Genomic DNA, 18,659 nt, shown 5'->3' on the forward strand with positions numbered 1-18,659 from the left:
TTCAACATGTCAGTGTTGATCTGCACGGAAATGAATTATTTGTGTTGCTTTGACCATAATTCATGTTTTACTCATTATGTAGAATAGTCTAGTCGGCAGATAAATCAACTAATGGAAAAGTGGAAGGGTGAATTTGAGCAGCATGGCTAATCCTGTGGGTGAAGAAATGTCTGTAATAAACTCGACCTTGTTCTGCCCGAACAAGCACAAAGTGGCCCCGAGAATGGGACCAATAATTACCAATGACCAGGCAGTTTCACCATGTCTCTTTAATGTAAATAGGCACTGGGTTATCTGGAACAGAAATGGCTTTGGCATTCATACATGGACATATGGCACAGGGACTTGTTTAAGTACCTAAAGAAATGCAATAAAACAACCAGTACATCCGCTTGTCTGGAACAGATGAAACGTTCCACACCAGCAGTAAAAAACCCGCGGAGATACTCTGTGTTCATTAAAAACAATTTCTTACATATAAGGCTGTCGGGTCAGTGAGAGAATCAGGGTGTATCCCATGCACCATTTGCAGTTTGTTGGAGCTTAGCTGGCATTCAATTTCAATTCCCTCAAGTTACTGAATATAGGAGAACGGCACACACTGACAGGCACAAGTTACTCCAGCGAAAGACGCTAATTAGCAAGTGCAGGAGTAATGGAAGAGCCAAGCTCCCTCTCTGGCAGAGAGACAGTGATGGCAACCGAGGCGGGGTCATCTCTTTAATTGTCTCACTTCCTATTAGGCAGGAGATCTCTGACACATACCCCCATCACAGCCCATACAGTGTGATGTCATCGACAGAGGAAGGATCCTGTCACATCCTGTGGGTTTCAAACAGAGCTTCTCTTCTGCATGCTGCATATGGGCACCCCACTCAACTGTGTTCACTCACTGCCGTGACCCTCCATTGACAGAAAAAGGGGGAGGGATGGCAATAGAAAATAATGGCACATGATGTGTTTATGTGTTTTGATGGAAACTTGAGGGAAAGTCTGAGAAAGAGGATGATGGACTCATCTGCTGCTCAGCGAGGCTTTGACATTCTGTAGGGGACGCTGGAAATAGTCTCCAGGTTGATGGATAGATGGAGCGGGATTACCTGCCAGTCTCATCTCCTCCCCGCCGTCTAGCCCCGACTCCTGGAAAAAAAGGACACAAAAACGCAATACGTATAATGTCAGGCTGTTCACCGTCGGAGAGAGGTTATTAGCTTTGAAAAATAATGAAACACTGCAGGATGGTTACATTAACCAACAACAAAATCAAAGGCACTCCCACCACTAAAATCTGGTCTCATGTGCATATTACTAATAATTGTCTACTATCATCTTTCTAAATAAGGGTAAAATAATGAAGAAAACAATAAACAAAGCAAATTTGGCATTATTAAAATGAACAATCACACCAACAGGAAGCTGCGTTTTCCAAGGATGCTGCAACCTTCAAGTCTGTCTCCGTCTGCACATCCTCCCCTCCGTATCACAAGTGTCTTTCTGAACTTCTAATGCTTCTCCTCACTCGTAGCCCCCGCGGACCAACCCACCGCTGGCACAGCGAAAGAAATTGTTCTCCCTGCATCATTAAACAGTTTGAATTAACTTGGGTGGAATTTAATTATGTCACACATGAAGCTCTCCTACTTGAAGCTTTTAAAAGCAATATAGTTGGCTGTATGCTTGGAGGTTCGGCTTTTAGATGCATCATTCAAGTCGGTCAGCTGTGACTGCATGCGACTGGACTTCTAAATGAAAACAGTAAACTTTGGGATCGTTTAAGTTGCGCTTCCTGGAGAGATATCCAGCATAAACACCCTGCTCATTCTCTGTATCCCATTAAGACCTTAGCTGCACTTGTCTAAACCTGTCATGAATACACTCTTGATTTAGATGTACTGTAAACTTGAATAGCTTTGTCTCTTCGCACATGTATCCTCGTGCTTGAAGCGCTCGCTGTGTCTATCCTAATTCTTCATCTCAGAGAATACAAAAATAGTTCTGCTAGTGAGCTTCTCCTGCCTCCTAATCATTATCATCCCTTTATTACATTTTACACATGACAGGCTGGTGTGATGTGGTTAAATCCTACATAAAACCCTAAGGGGAATTGCTAACAGTCTGTCATTCTAAATGATTCAAGTCTTTGCATATTGCAACACTTGCAGAAGAATATCTGTTTTACGGAGCAGCGCTACATTTAAAAATTGCTCTCTGGCTTCCATTCGCTCCCTGTCAGAGGGTAATCCGACTTGCCAACTTATCCATCAACCCAAACGAACACAACACACTTTTCACACATGCATTTTTTCATCAGATTCGAATACCCTTAGTTTCCCCCAAGAGAGATCTAAAGATCTGTATTTCGAAGAGGAGTCTCGCTAGCCGTGGAGTCCAGAGGTCAGAGGTGAAATGAAAGACTTGTACGGAGAAACTGGATGAACATCTGCAGCACAGTGATTTAGAATCTTACAAAACAACCACCCTGAGAGGAAAGAAAAAAAAGATTTTGTCTGGGATTGTTAACACAGGCAATCAGAAAGTAAACTCCAACTTAAGTGTTTAACAAACAGCTTCTCTCCGTCTGAGAATCCAAAGCAGCCGAGGCAGCGCAGGACCATTGCTGCTCTCCATCACCTGAGACACAAGCTGATGGACGGATTCATTTACAGCTGGTACACGAGATTGCACACTAATTTGCTCGGGCTATAGGAGATTGTTCACGTGAAAGATACAGCGGCACAGTGGATTCAATCTAACGGACCGTTGTAAATCCACACTGTGCCCATTTCTTTCCTCATTTACATTGAAATGTACGTGTTCATGTTTCATTCTCCCCGTCGGTAACTTTGCCCTGTTTTGATATTTATATACTTGTGTAACATAACACCTGAAAACAGCAGGCCTGCTGCTTTTTGACACAGACAGAAACAACAACAATCTGAGTAACTATCAAAGACAAACAGCAGGCATGGGACTATGAAAGTAAATGTTTGGGAATAACCTTGGAGAAGTATTCAGGATAACGAGAAAGAAGCTGAACTCGGTGACACTTAAAGATCATTACCAGATCATCAAACACACCGTGACAATTTCTCTGTGCAAGAATAGAAAATGATACTTCAAAGACCTGCTTTTATGGATGCATTTACATTACAACAAATCTCGTATTTTAGGTACTCTCAACAACTGGTGGGCCTCAGAGCGCCATCTAGTGGGCTGCGTAGGTACTGCCAAACAGTTGGATAAGAAATTAAAAACGGTTTTGGGGTAATTATTCATATTTACATCTAAACGTGCTCAATAATTCATAGTAAAACATAGTAATTGAAACAAAACATTGAATATCACTACACCAATTGGGACACATCAGGTAGAGACAAACGTGTTTTGCCACTGTCAGCTAACTAACATTCCCTCGCATGCAGTGACACAAAATGAACAATTCTTTTGATACAAAATGGAGAGGGAGACAACCCTATGCCAGTAAAAGCTTGAAAGCATGCGGTAAGGAATTTAATAAATACATTCAATAATGGCAGGCAGTGGTAGGTGTAGGTTATTTAGATCATTACATCTGACAGTGGCATAACAGGTATTTACAGGCCAGTCTATTTTTTCTCTCCTTTTCTTTTGTCATGTCAGGTTATTTCTCATTTATTGGGCACAATGGCATCAGGTGACAGACCCACATCTTTAAAAGGATCCAAAAATGTTCAGTAAACAACACAAAAAACATCCTGCAATGTGGGAGACTGTATTATAAGTTGTAAAGTTACAACTGACGTTGCAATGGAAAGCCAGAGCGGTGCGCCCTTTTTAATATCGCTTGTCATGTTATGGGCGTGTCACAGTGGACCAACAATGATGCAGATGTGCTGCAGCTCTTGCTACAGGCCCCTCCACTTTTTTTCCAATAATAATAAGCCAGAGTGAGTTTTCTGACAGGCCATTCTGTTACCATTCCACTATTATTCCAAAGCAACAGGACACATCACCCTCTAAAAGCCTCACACCTTTATCAGCTCTTTTTCTGCGGTCGAGGAACCCCACCCTCGACCTCTCTCCAAAAGCAGCCTGCAGCCCCCTGGTGTTAATTATAAGACTTTTTCCCCCCCTGGAGCGTGGGTGGGACGTGAAAGTGCATTAATCTTGATTCTCCACTTCAGACTTAAGGATCATTTGAAGAGACTCCTGTGGTAAGCCCCAAAGGCGAGGTGATTCAGAAGAAAGGAGGAAGGTAAAAGGAGTGGAAAATAAGTCACACTTTATTCTGTGCTCACACTGGGATGCCAGCCTCCTCAAGAGGAAAGTCAGTCATTTACCCAAAACCCACTAATATTCCCAGGATGTTAAACTTGATGAATATTAAGAGTCGCACAGGTTGACATAAACGTCCGTCCTCCACCTGTGCCGTTCCCTGATGCAGCATGAAGGTGACTGTCACCCTATAGGATGAACGGAGAAGACCTGACAGCGGCTAAAGGACTGCGACATGCAGATGAGTTGACATTCAGCCCCGTTTCATTGCACACTTCAGCCCATCATCGGTATGCAGCGAAGTCAATGCGGCCCCCTTTGCAGTGACACCACAACCACAAACCATAGCAGAGGGACATTTACCATTTTTAGTCGCATTCTGCAAATACATCTTTTTGTTTTTTTCTAAATGATGTTTTAATGATGTTGCATGCAAGAATGTTTCATGATGTGTAAAATAGTTTGGGACTCATTTTATACCATTAGGCCAGAGGTCTTCAACAGGGGGTCCGCGGCCCCTAGGGGGTCCGCGGAGGTACTGCAGGGGGTCCGTGAAATTTTTGGTTGATTAGACAATTAAAAAAATAAAAATAAATCTCTAAACATGAATCTGTCCATTATTTTAATAGTTCAGTATTGTATGAAAGATAACAGGTATCTTTATGCATGGCAGTGGCACTAATAGGCCATCACTCATTTTCGTTTCCACATTTGTTTAAAATTAAAACATCAATTTGAATAGCTTGTATGCATGATTATCATGCAATTGACAGACAATGTTGATGTTGGCATTGGTATCAGTTGACAAGGTATGTTTATAAATGGCAGTGGCACAGCCACCCTACTCACTGTACCTTGCACATGTTTAAAATAAAAACATGAATATATGAACCTGTGTATTATTTGAATAGCTTAGTATTGAATGTACAATAAAGAGGTATACAAGGCACTAGGCCCATTTAATATAAAACACAATTTTATACAATATATATAGTCGGGGGTCCCTGCTCCATCTCTCTATCAGTTTGGGGGTCCCTGGCCTGAAAAACATTGAAGACCCCTGCATTAGGCCATTGATGTCTGATGCACAATTGCTGATTCCCTACTGCGTCTCTACACCTTTTTGTTGCCAACTCTAAAACGTAGAAATGGAAATGACACAGACACTCAGGTAATTGCTTAAATATGAGACAGCAGTGAGCCAAAAAAAAGCCAAAAGTTATAGACAGTGGTCTGAATGTGCATGCTATTTGAAATAATGTCCAACCAGAGCACATGAGAGTAAAATTATAATTTTTAAATGATTGGCAGGTTGGATATTCACTAATGCACCACCAATTAGCACTAATTAATCACTTCTGATGGTTTAGTTGAAAGACAAGACTTTCCACAAGTCAGTATCATCAAGTTTATTTCATTTCAAAAGCTCTGCATGTTTGATCATGGGCCTCCTCATCTCATTAGTGACTCTACGTCTACAGTAAAAAAAAAAAACAACAACACTGAGGCAGTGAGTCGGCATACAGAGACATGCAAGTTTAAGCTCCCACTATATGAGCATGTGCAACTTCTCCTGCAGTTTCAGGATAATGTGAACACACTTTAAAAAGCTGCACATTAAAGTCATCTCACCATTCAATAGGCAACATGATGTATGCATATTCCCATCACAGTCGGGGGGGAGGACTGTTCAGTATTTAGGTTTGTGCCATCTGTAAATTCTCCGGTGCTGAACAGACTCTCTTTGATAGCTATGCATTGTAAAAAAAAAAAAAAAAGATAGGCTGGGTTTCATTTAAAACCGCTACTTGTGACTCATTTAGATTCAAAAACTATACTCGGCATTGTTGGTTGCCGTGAATTGAACATTTCCAATGTGCAAAAATTCTGAGATTGAAGAGAAACATCCAGACATCATCACATTGCCCAAACAGCAGAGGCTTTGGTAGGGAGGAAAACTTGCAGCAATCGGCCTGAGTGAGGGATGTTAAGTGATGCTAATATGTTATGACAAGGGCCATGGCCACACCAAAAGCAAACCATCACCACGGAGCTCTCTAATGCCCACAACAACATTGCAAAACATACATTATTGCTGCTTGCGTCTATATATATATATATATATATACTGTATATATACACAACATTAAAAAGAATTACAGGTTATCGTGGAGACTATAGATTCGGTACAGCCTTTTTCTTTTAATACATCAGTTTTCATTGCTCCATCTGATGTCCATAAAAGTACTGCAAAGAATATATGTTTGTGCGTGCAGAAAATGTCTGTTTTTATTATTGGGATAATGACTTTCATGAAAGTAGATACAGGACATTATTTTGCTTGTTACGGCCCATTTTTGTGGAGCAGCTTTTATCGACTATACATTGATGGCATGTCTCAGTACACAGTGTCCCAGTTTCTGTATCCATGCATGCAGCATTTTCTGTGTGTTTTTCAACATCGCCACACCGCTGATCCTGTACACAGTCTCTCATCTGCATTATGAGTAATCTATGGTAGTTAATTGAGCCCAGAGGCAGTTGGTTTCATTGAAGGCTCCTCTGCTTTTCTGGCAAAAACAGGAGAAAAAGAGTTCTCTAGAGAAGGCAGCGCTCTGTCGAGAGGCAAACAGAGCAGAACTCCTGCCGTGTTCATTAGCTGTCATTGATCAGCGATTCAGTGGCTGTGCAACTCCTACCACAGCTCACATATTACCCGTTTCATGTCTTAAAAAATGAATATGAAGGTAAGAAAGAGGAGCCAGCGCGGCATTCTCCTCGTTATATTTTATTTTTCAATGTACTATTTTGATGTGAATGGATGTTTGCCAAGGTTCTCATCAACAGTATGCAGAGACTGCTGTGCAGCACACTTGTCCGTTCTACAGTTTTCTGATATCAATATGAGCTACTATATTCAGTTATTGGCTTCCCTCAGAGGCCATCATCGCTGCAGCCTCTTCCATCACACGAGATGTACTGTAGAATGAGGCAGCAAGGTATACAAACGCTGATAAATGTCTCAGACAAAAGCATAAATAATGCAGAGATCACAGATACTGGAATAGTGAGTCAAACTCCACTTCAAGACACCTCCCTGGAGAGAGGCAAACATAAGTGTCCTGTCTGACATCATCAGTGTCTGCAGGGCCTCACCTGACACATACAGCAGAGAGGAACTGGAGGAGCCTACCTCTCCTAGTCTAAAACACTCACATCCCATCTTTCATACCTAGCTGCAGCAAGCTTTTAATTCAGACTAGTGTTCTTCTTTCAAATTTCACTCCATTTAACCCCTTTTTGACGTGTCCCCATCCTTTGAGAATAGACTGCCTGTATGCATCCTGCACTTAAAACTATAACAAAGTAAACCCTGAGCTATTACTGCAAACGACAGAACAACGGGACATATTCTCCAAAGTTGAAGGGAATATATAGGGGCAAATTAAATCAATATTTCACAACACTGCTTAAAGAGCTGGAAAGGGCTATTATCTATCACTAACTGCACCTATAGGGCCTCTCTTTAAAAAGGAAAAAAAGGAATCTCTCATTGGAATTCATCAAAAGTCACCAGGCAGATAACGGGGATCATACATGCTGCTCCTCATTTCTTTATTCCCTTCATATCTCTCCCTTTGCATATTTACTCATTTGCAGCCATCTATGTCTAGGCCAAGGTTCTGCCCAAAATTGTTCTCTATTGACCCTTTACACATAAAAGAAACTAACAACAACATTGGAAATGATGAACAAAAGGTTTAGCAGCCCAATGCAGAAGTTGTAAGGTTTCTCTTGACGATGTTACTTCAAAGACATTACTCTGTTTAGTCAGTTGAGTCAGCTGTGTGATGTGACTCACTAACTCCAGTGCCCAAAGAACAACAGCACTATTCAACACTGTGGTTACGCAACAATCATTGGGTGTCCTTCCACTGGGGAATGCAAACTAAAACTAAAAGGAGAACTTTGGAAAATAACCAGCTGACTCACTCAGTGGTGAGTATGAAGAGGAAGATACATTTGTGCAACCAACCATCTGCGAACAGGGGAAAGTTTTATTCACTCAACACGACGACTTCTACTAATCTCTAAGTTGCCTGGGCCACAAAGTTGCCATAATGATCAGTATGTAGTATTTATGATTGCACACAGCAAGTATGAGCCACTAACGATGGCTACAATCTACAAAATATTGAGTGTGCTGCAGTTAGCCATTTACTATGTTATCTGTGCTGGGCTGCCAGTAATGAAACAATAAAAGTTTGAGTAGACGAACATAAGTCACGAATGAACAAATGTATCGATGTGGCAAATGTTTATGAAAACAAAGTGCCGCCTCACTCTCAAACGACTTAATTAAACGCAGAGCCTGGCTCTATTAAATAAGATATGCTGCACTCTGCATAAATGCATTAATCGATAGAAAAACCGCCACACAAATAGCAGAATAATTGATCCAGGATGATTCAGCAGCAGAGAGGTTGAGGGGCTTGCAGGATATTACCTAGCAATAACAGTCTCCGTGAAGGTCAGTGGATACAACAGTAAAGACAAATGTCCTCTCTTCGACTCCTGCTGGCCAGACTTTATTTTGGCTAGTTACAGGAAATTACTTTCTGCACCTTCCATCATCTTCTACACATTCTGCATGCTGTGGCTTTACGGCAATGACCAGTCAGGGTATAATAAAAACAAGCTGTAACTGTCCAACCTTGTAATAAAAAGTATTCACACAAGTGACACCAAACTGCTGGTTATTAAAAGTAAGTCTTAGAGGAACAGTGAACAGATACAGTGTAGGTCCATACTGTATGTTAATGTGAGATAGTAGTGAAGTCACTGTGACTCTTAAACAGTGGTGGGGACTTCTAGTACAGGTTTCCCTTATTGGCAGAATACATTTGAAATTGTTCCAAATAGCAGGAATTATTTACCAATAACTAAACTTATCAAATTGTGTCTCATTTTCTGACAAAAGACAGAGCAGCTACACACTTATCACTCCAGCGCCGTTGTGACAAAAACTTCAATATTATCTTTTTAAATCAAAATTGATGGAGCACCTCTAAAATATCTCTAGAAATATCAGCAACAATGTCACAAGAACAAAAAGGACAGAAATATTTTGCTTTTCGGAAAAAAAAGCTTTGAACACAAAAATATCCCCTTCCCCCCTGACTCAAGCCCTTTGTTGGTTACAACAATGTAGCTTCCCCAAAAATAGCTCCAAGTTTTTGGACTTTCCTGGCATATAGAGGTCCATGTGGTGGGTCCAGGGAGGGATATAGTGTCTGACACAGGCTGGCCATGGTTGAGTGAACATGAGGCCAGTGGGAGTGTCGCATTCCTTTCCCCAAGGGCCACAGGGTCCAACATTGCCAGTACCCTGGCTCCCATTACTATCTGCCTACCGCTGTATTTCTGCTGCTGCAATTAGGTCCAGGTCAGCCTTCTGCTACAGCAAAGTCATTAATAAATAGGGAATACAACTAATGCAGTCAACCTTTAGTCTGACAATATACGTGGGGAAAAATATACACCATCAACGTTGCTTTCTGAGAATCCATTAGCTACCCAACATTCAAACATGGTCAAGAGGAAGCTGTTTACACAACCGGAGACTGAAGAAGTATTGAACGAAAATCAATTCAAGAATGATGCCCAACACCAGGTGACGATACGCAAATAGCAGAACATAAGTGAGGGCCCGAAGACTCCTACAAAGATAGAAACAGAGTATAAATGGATCAAGTCCAAGTATAAATATCCTGGTCGCCAAGCAACATCTGGATGTATTTTGGTCTGGAAAAAATGGGGGGGGGGGGGGGGGTGAATAGCAGCTAAAACAGGGAGGACTGACCAGTCTACACTGGCCAGGGGCCACTCATGAGTGAGTCAGCCCACACTGCAGCAAAATGGTCCACCTCCACCTTTTCATGCGCCCAGTAGGAGGTAACACACAGAGAGGGAGATGCAGTGAAGTCAGGAAAAGGCATGGACGCATCTCTCATCAAGTACTCCAGAGATGCCGTACAGCATGTGGTATTATATCATTTGATGACTCCATGTAATGTGGCTGTACCGAGGAGGTTTACTTTCAGTCTTGTCACACCATTTCTTAGATTACATAACGATTCTCCACAGGTCCTACAGGGAAAATCCAGTTACTAATCCGTTTGTCTGTGTTCCCAGTTATCAACACTCGTCCTTCTTTCAGGTTGTTTATCTGGGTCATCTACTAATACAGAACAAATCACAGCTCAAATCAAGCAGGCCAGTTACAGTACCAGTACCCAGTCGGAGCGCACTCCTGTCTGCTTCTTCAGCATGGACAGTCCAATAACAGCAAAAATGCAAAAAAGCGATCATTAAAAAAAAATAGGAACTCTATCCATGTCAACAAGCAATATCAACAGGACATTTGAGATCAACTTGCTCACCTTCCTTCAAGCACCGTCTTCTACTGTCTGAGAAGAGGAGCTGTCCATGGTACTGAATGCCTGGTCACAGTACATATGAAGAGCTCTGAGGAATATATATTCGTCTGTAAACTATGCTTTATGTTGCTACTATGGGGGACATTGTTATACTTCGCTATATTCCTTTAGATATCTGTTTGTATTCAAGTGTCCCTCAACCAACAGTGCTTTAACCAACACATGTATTTATAAGCTACAGGCATGGCTTAGGTGTGTGTGAGACGACATAGAGAGGCGACTGCTCATTCAAACAACAATGCTGCAATAGCATCACTTATATCACAACTGGAGAGTATTTCTTTATTGAAAGAAGTGCAAAGAATGACATTGAATACTTGTCTCTTATATTATCGTGCAAGTTCCACAGTAAATCTTTCTCTCCTCCAATGCTGGGTACATTTGACTGAGATTTGCTTGTAAATGTAATGTGCCAGAGTGGCCAAACATCCATAAAAAACATGCTATTAAAATTATTATGTTAGGCTTTTACTGTGTACACCAAAATGAACTGCCACAGCTCTTCACAAGCTAAAGTTGGCAGATTGCAAACATCATGAGGATGACACAGAATATGCACAGTTTCAGACAGAACAAAATAGAAAGACACGACTCACACCTTGAATGTTTACCATTAATCAGACTCTTACAGTGGCTTTGAGTAGGGCAGGGCATTTGTGTTTGCATGCCTGATAGAAATGAAATTGATTTGTCATATCAGCCAGTGACCCTGTGATTCCTGAAATCAAAATGTCAAGACTTCACATATCCCCCACTGTCTGCTGAATTAATGCAGCCGAGCCTCATTACAGCAGCACTTACCCATAACCTACAGACGCACTGTGTCCTCCAGAGCATTACTGCTGAGAAAACCAGGCAATTGGGATAAGCAGAAAAAAAGTGTGACTACTGAGCGACACAGAGGTGTACTCAAAGACACATTTAGACATATTTGAACCGTACTCACCTCTATTCTCTCTGCCTTAGCTGTTCAGTAGTGTCATGGCTGAAACAGAGGAAAACAAACAAGAATGAATACTTGAGCTCAAAATATTGTGTCATTGAAGGATCTGTGAGAAATACAATGACGGTAAAGTGGTCGTGCCAGCATCAACGTAACTTTGTCTATTGACTCATGGACCTAAGCATCATTACAGGCTTGGTAGTTGTTATTGTGTCCCCTCCTCCTTCAGCAACCCTCATCCTCCTCCTCCTCCTCTGCTCCATCTCTGTGCACCAACCTTGCCATGGCTAACAGGAAGCAGAGGGCACAGCGCTTTATTTAATTAGTCACAGCAGCTGAGTGCTCATGTGGAACCAAACAGGGGAGGCAGATTGGGGTAGTGAGATGGATAGGCACTCTCCCACCGGGCCTTGGCTGTGCTGTCAGAGGAGCGTAGATTACATGACAGAAGGGGGAATGGGGGGTGCGGGGGGAGGTGGATGGCAGGAGGATGTAAATGGCATCTGTACAGGGGGATCATCCCAGGAAAAGGATTGCCTTCACTCCTAAAGTACCCCAGTGTTCTCACAAAAGCAGTTACTTTTGTCTGATATGCAAACCAGCCAGCAGTGGGTTTGGCCTGTTGTTGTGATGAACAGCACTGAGTGGTTTGACTGCTTTTATTAACTGTGACAACATTCATTATTCCAAATGATTTAGGAGCTGCTATTTTTCTTCTATCTCGTCTGACGATTATCGGTTGGCCTTTTCCTCACGGACCGGCAGATAACCTCTGAGAGGTTGCAAAAGTAGCTCAGTGTGCAGCACATCTTCGATGAGCTCTTTCCCAAACTCAAGGCAAAGGACGGAGAAAAAGGAGAGAAGAAAGTTTCTCAGCAACTGACAATCTCCTTTTGGAATCTAAGCCTTTGTCATGTTCAAGGTGGGAAATAAGAGAAAGAAGCAACCACAGGAAATACAACTTTGAACATAACTTGGTCTTCAACACCATCTCTCAGGGTTCACCCTTGGAGAAAACACAAACATGTAGCTTATGCTATGGTGCTGAACCAGCAAGGAACATGAGTGCAGTGCTTGAGTAGTGTGTGTGTGCAACTACTAAGCAATGGTGTGCTGGGAGCCTTTTTAATTAGTGCTCTTGAAGTTATCCAGTGACCCACATCCAATAATGAAGGCAACATGAATGTTCTATTTACATATCTTTAGTCGGTAATGTGTGACCGCTGGGAGAGCCCAGTGGCTGAATATGTGCTGCCAGTGAAAAGGGAGGGCATGTCAAGCAGAGCTGCCTGGGGGCTGCTTTCCAAGGCCCTCTCAATTCAAACTGAAGTGATCTGGAATGGTGTGTTAGTGACCTGCAGGTCTGTCAAACTGGGTTATGTTGTAAGAATACTTTATGCAACTTTTTAATAAGCCTTGGGCTTGTAAAGCCATGTGTCTAGAACGTTTTTTAAGTACGCATTTATAACTCAACCACCTGCAATCTATACTTTGTGGCTTGGATTGGGCTGTAAATGTACGTCAATACACTAAATGAGAAAACCAAACTAACTTAAAAGGTGCCCTGTGGAGTTTTTTTGCAAACACACAAAATATTAAATTCAGTGTTTCTCACCAAAACCCATTGCGTGTATCCTTGAGGTTCAGCAAACATGTTGAGTGCATTTCCTTCCACATTTACAAAGCCAATGTTAACAAAATATCTTAAATAGTGCATGCACTGTTTACATCCATCAGTGTGTTCATAATTGCATATGCTTTCTTTCTACTTTTAGTACATACTGCATTAACTAATCTGTACTGCATCCATTGCATTCAATTGGGACAAACTACATCATAACATTGCACCTCAAACTTTGACTCTCTAGCTCATATATCCACTACACAGAGGATTGTGGGTCAGAACAGCCACGAAAGCATGCTGGCTTGCATGCTGCAAAATGTGACCAGATGCAGCACAGGACATCCTGGTATTTTCGGCATACCATGTTTTGCGAGAAATTATTACGGCACATTACCACCAACTGCCAGTGGACTAGTATAAAACCTGCAGGATGCGAATTGAGTCGCCCGCAAATGAAAAAACAGGACCCGCGTGTGAAATCATTGTGCTGCTATTGGTCAAAAACAACCATGTTTTTGCAAAAACAAATCCATTACATTCATTTATTTAGTTGTTACTTATTATCCAATTCCCTACCATGCTGTTCTTATGGATAAATGGACATACTATAATTAAACTGAAACCACTAAAAGTAATTTACCCATTCATACACTGATGGAAGGTGCCACCTGCCCATCAGAACTGTCTAACCGTTGAAACCCATTCATTCGCCGCCTACGGGAGAAATTTGGGGTTAAGTGTCTTGCCCAAGGACACATCGAAAAAGTATTGAACCACCGACCCTCTGATTGAAGGACGACGCGACCACTGAGCCACAGTCGCCCAAACATAACCGCCATACTCTGTTCTGAAATATTTAATAAGGCACTTCATTCACACGAGATGCGACACTTTGATTCCCATGAGAGAGGGAATATTATGTTCCTCACACATTAAGGTGCTGCATTTCCATTACAATGTGAATAACTCAATAGACAGGACAGAGAGTGGGATATAATAAGCACAGAGGTGACTTTGACTCTGGTACAGCGGTCATTGTTTCTGGCTGTCTGCTCAAAAGTCACCTTTCCACAGCCTTAGCAAGCTAGCTTCTTAAAATCATTTAGGGCAATGAGCTACTGGGCTTGAAGCTTTAATATGATTTAGCAACCGTCATCCATCTTTCAGTGGTGGCCTTTGCATGAAGGAACCGGAATATGGTAAAGAGTGTGGCTTCCTCGTGCTATCGAGCTTTATACGGCCTGATATTCCCTAACCTTCCACCTTCATGGGACTTTGCTCCAGTTAAGAAGGGTTAAGAAAACAGTTTTTTCGCGTGAAGCTCCCTTTTCAGAGGGCGTGTCAAATTCTCCTTTCAGACAATTCTTTGTCTATGAAAGAACTGGGTCACTGACTAACCCTCTCTTCCAGGGCCTCGTTGCTAAGGCCTGACTCCTTAGAGTCTAGGATTTAGGGAGACAGGGGCTAGTGCACACAAACTAAAGCCAGCTTCTAACAGGAGGAGCTGCACTAGTGACTGCAGCCCCCTCATGCTCAGATTATTGAACACATTTCAGACAGAAGGTGGGTAGGTGAGGGATGAAGCCAGCAAGAACTGCACACTGCACATCCCTGCATGTGGATGTAGATTATATTGGCTTTTTGCAACTAGAAGTGACACGAGAGGGTTTGTAAGTACAACCCAATGCTAGATAAGACATTTTTAAGGCAACCGAGTACAATTAACTTTCATGAACTGCAAACACACAGAGAAAGGGATAAAGTGATGAACAACATGTCAATCAAAAGTTAGCCACGCCCTAAAGCATATCCGCTTCAATTATACTCTAAATTGGACAATTACTTACAAAATGAAGATGTATTACAGGCTTGAAACTAGCGATTGACACCATAAACTCATGTTTACAATCATACTTCTTTTCGCAACCAGATGAGTTGGCCACAGCTCACTATTTGATAGAATGCAAGTTAAAGACAATTCTGTATAGTCTTCATTTTTCAGACCTGGAAGTAGCTGCCTGGTATAACGGTGCTTCTTTCTGTGTGTGGTGTGCGGTGTGTGTCCCCCTTTGCATGTGTAGACCTGTCGGTGTGTGTGAAGGGGTTGCTCTTGGCTTTAGCGCCTGCAAATAAATCCAGAGTTTGAGCTCCACTGTTTGTTAAACATTATTTGCCTCAGGCAATAAAAGGTTCCTACCCAATTGCAAATGAATGAGCCCAGGTCCCTAGTTATCACTAGTTATTGTTCAAATCAGGTTGGCTTTGAAAGGGGAAGCATGCTCTCCTTTGGACAGCTCATTAAGATAACACACAAACGTGGCTCCCCCATCATCCTGGGTTTATTAAAGTGGGACTCATTTCAGCTCCTTTGTCTCGTGCAGGAACCTCTGCCTTTGTCAGTGAATTGAAGCCAGATGGCAAAACAAAGCTTCCTGTCTGTAGTGCTTACAGCGTGATCTCAGAAGGCAGAATCATTAGCTTGATTTCACCAGCTCACCGCCCACAACGTCCACCTGGCTCAACCAGGTGCATGGACGAAGACGAGAGGCGGAGGCAGCGAAGGTGGCTCCCTTCTCGCTGGAGCACAGGCATACTACAGTCTCCCAGCATTGTTCTCCTTTGCCCCGTTAACGAAAGCTGAAGTATTTATGCCTTGTTTCCATTGCATGGTTTGGCTGGACTCAACTGGTACCACGTCCTTTTTGTCTATTTCGTTTTCCACTGCGGGTAGCAGCTCCTCAATGTAGGCGGGATTCAGTGGTGACGTCATCGTCAACGCAACATTCACTGTTTCCCTTCATCGCCGACTAAACAGAGGACCGTCCGAACTTCCCCAATGCTTTTTGCGTTTTGCATTCTCGAAAAACTTGTTTGAGTGAACATAAGAAAATTACAGTCACTATTGACGGTTGCTTGGCTATTTAAAAATGCCGGGTTTGTACATGATGTCCCATGCTGCGCGCTAGAGATGAGTCTCTCTAACCAATCAGCGGCTTGCAGTGTTTTCACTCCACCTTCTCGTATCGGCTCAGCTAAAACACAACCGAAAACGGAGAACCCCGACCTAGGTGACAACACAAAAAAACACCAGGTACTATCTACTAACTTTTGCTAATGGACAACCGAAAATAAAAAGCGGTTCCATGTGAGTCCAGTTGAATAGAGCTGTGCCGTAGTATGCAGTGGAAATGCAGCACAAGTCTCACCAGTGTGTGTGTGGGATGGCTGACCCGACTCGTGGCTGCAAAGATCTCTCTGAAACATTCATGAGAGAGGCATTAGAGAGTGAAAGTCATTGTCCCCCTTCACTCAGAGACTCTCCTTCACCTCTCAGCTTATTAAAATCGCATGGTATTAACTTTACCGTTCACAGAAAGGCTAAATAATTCAATTAGACTATAGAAGGAGTCAAATGAATAACTCTAATGACATTAACGCTTGAGGGAGAACTGCTCAGGACTGTGAGGGGCAGTCACTGAGGCTGGGCAGGCAGAAGAAGCTTGCCCTGCTTGCTAATAGCTAAATTAATTCTGGGCTCATAGGGTCACAGTAAGCAAAGTATCACGTCACTCTCAACACAGAAAAGGAAGCACACCAGCATCATGGAAAGCAAAAGATGAATAATGAAAGAAAAACTATAACTTCTTTTAAAGTTAAAGGAATCTCCTGAAATCTCTCTGACCTGTCATTGTGAGGATGTCAGCATGCGGCATGACATGAACGCACCACTCTGGTTTAGTAAAGCCTAACAGTATGGCTGTATACTCTCAGTCTTTTTCATCCTTTTTCCTAAATGCTCGACTTTGAACAGTCTATTCTATACAGCTCCTTCTGGGCATTGCCTTTGCTGAGTGATTCCAACTAGTTTGTTTAGAAAGAATAGGCACTTGCCAAACTCCGTGTAGCATTAAGTGGTGCAAGAACTGTCAGAGTGGTTGCCTGTCCATTCGGCTGGATGATTCATCATAACAATCCAAAAGAAACTTGTGACAATAATATGCATGACACATTTCAGTCAGGACAATTGCAAAATCAATCGGGCTTGGTAAACAGGATCATTTGAGTGCAGGACACGGCAGCACTATTGCTGGCATTCTGTGGAACGTGGAACTTGTTACCATTAAATTTATAGACAAGATAGATTTCACTGTTATAACTGTAGCTTTGGGGGAACCTATAATGTAAAACAGCTTGTTGGCATCACTAAATTAGTGCACCCGTCTCCCTGTCTCTGCCGTAAACACACACACACACACACACACACACACACACACACACACACACAATGGAAGAGTTATGCCACTGGCTTGCTGTGTTGAATGGATCCAGAGCCTGGAGCTGGTTTTCACGAGCACACATTCTTCATCAGAGTTCCTTCACACTTAAACAAACTTAACATTCAGATACTTGTTCTGTTGGGTCCCTACCATCCTGCCACCTGGACTTCTTTTTAAAGAAGACAGGCTAAACTGTGTATGTGTTTAAGTGTGTGTGTGTGTGTGTGTGTGTGTGTGTGGGGGTGGTATTTGATATCTATATAACTTATATACTTTGCAGAGTACATCGAAATACATTTTTATAAAAAAAGAAATAGAATTCTGGATCAAGCGTGAGATTTTGCATGTGTACAGTTAATTGGCCTGCTTACAGGCTCAGCCTGGTGTTCCTGCCCACTTGATCCACGCTCCAGTGGCTAAAACGCAACGTTGCCTGTTCCTGACATTGTTTACAGCCTTGCATCATTACACTGCTCAGAGTGCTGAATGCAAAAGATATTCTAGTATTTCAATATCGGTTTTAGCTAGGAGGTAGAACTGTAACGGGTGGAGTTTCAACTGCTTCCTGACCAGAATTTGCCACAAGCACCCACACAGCAGCGCTAGCGAAAACATACAGCAGGCCCCTGATACACGCGGAGGCTGAGCTTGACCAGGTGTGGATTGACTGACCTGTCTTTGACTCCTCTTCTTCCAGTTCCTTGGCCTCTTCAGCTGTGGGGAGACAGATGAGCAATTATCAGTGGGAGCCACAGTACAAAGGCAGGCACACAATGCAGGCACTTCATCACGAGCCTATGGTGAGCTGATCCTTCACAGCTAAAAGGACACGCTGTGGTGAGAGACCTATATGGCGACGAAGCTCCACAAAATGCCACATATCACACACACACTCACGCACACACACACACACACACACACACACACACACACACACCTTAACCTCCTATCCAGCGTTTTCGCAAAGACAGTAATCATATTAGGCTTTAGCTGCTGGCTCTCTGAAAACCCACTGTCAACAGAGTTAGGGAGGCGACCCAGTGATGGCTGTCACACTTACA

At 42.5% G+C, this 18,659-nt stretch overlaps 1 protein-coding gene across 1 annotated transcript in view; it reads right to left on the reverse strand.

Annotated features, from left to right (window-relative positions):
* Positions 1 to 254: 254 nt before the first annotated feature.
* The window catches only part of cd276 (CD276 molecule), a 61,853-nt gene continuing 43,448 nt past the window's right edge, over positions 255 to 18,659 (reverse strand). The window contains exons 6-8 of the mRNA XM_031848377.1: positions 18,271 to 18,312; positions 11,701 to 11,739; positions 255 to 1,140 (exon numbers count right to left, since the gene is read on the reverse strand). Of these exons, the coding sequence (XP_031704237.1) occupies positions 11,717 to 11,739; positions 18,271 to 18,312 (65 nt within the window). The 3' untranslated portion in view covers positions 255 to 1,140; positions 11,701 to 11,716. The remainder of the gene's footprint in view (positions 1,141 to 11,700; positions 11,740 to 18,270; positions 18,313 to 18,659) is intronic.

The sequence above is a fragment of the Anarrhichthys ocellatus genome, unplaced genomic scaffold (assembly GCF_004355925.1).
Source record: "Anarrhichthys ocellatus isolate YVR2014 unplaced genomic scaffold, GSC_Weel_1.0 scaffold8, whole genome shotgun sequence".
Taxonomy (NCBI): domain Eukaryota; kingdom Metazoa; phylum Chordata; class Actinopteri; order Perciformes; family Anarhichadidae; genus Anarrhichthys; species Anarrhichthys ocellatus.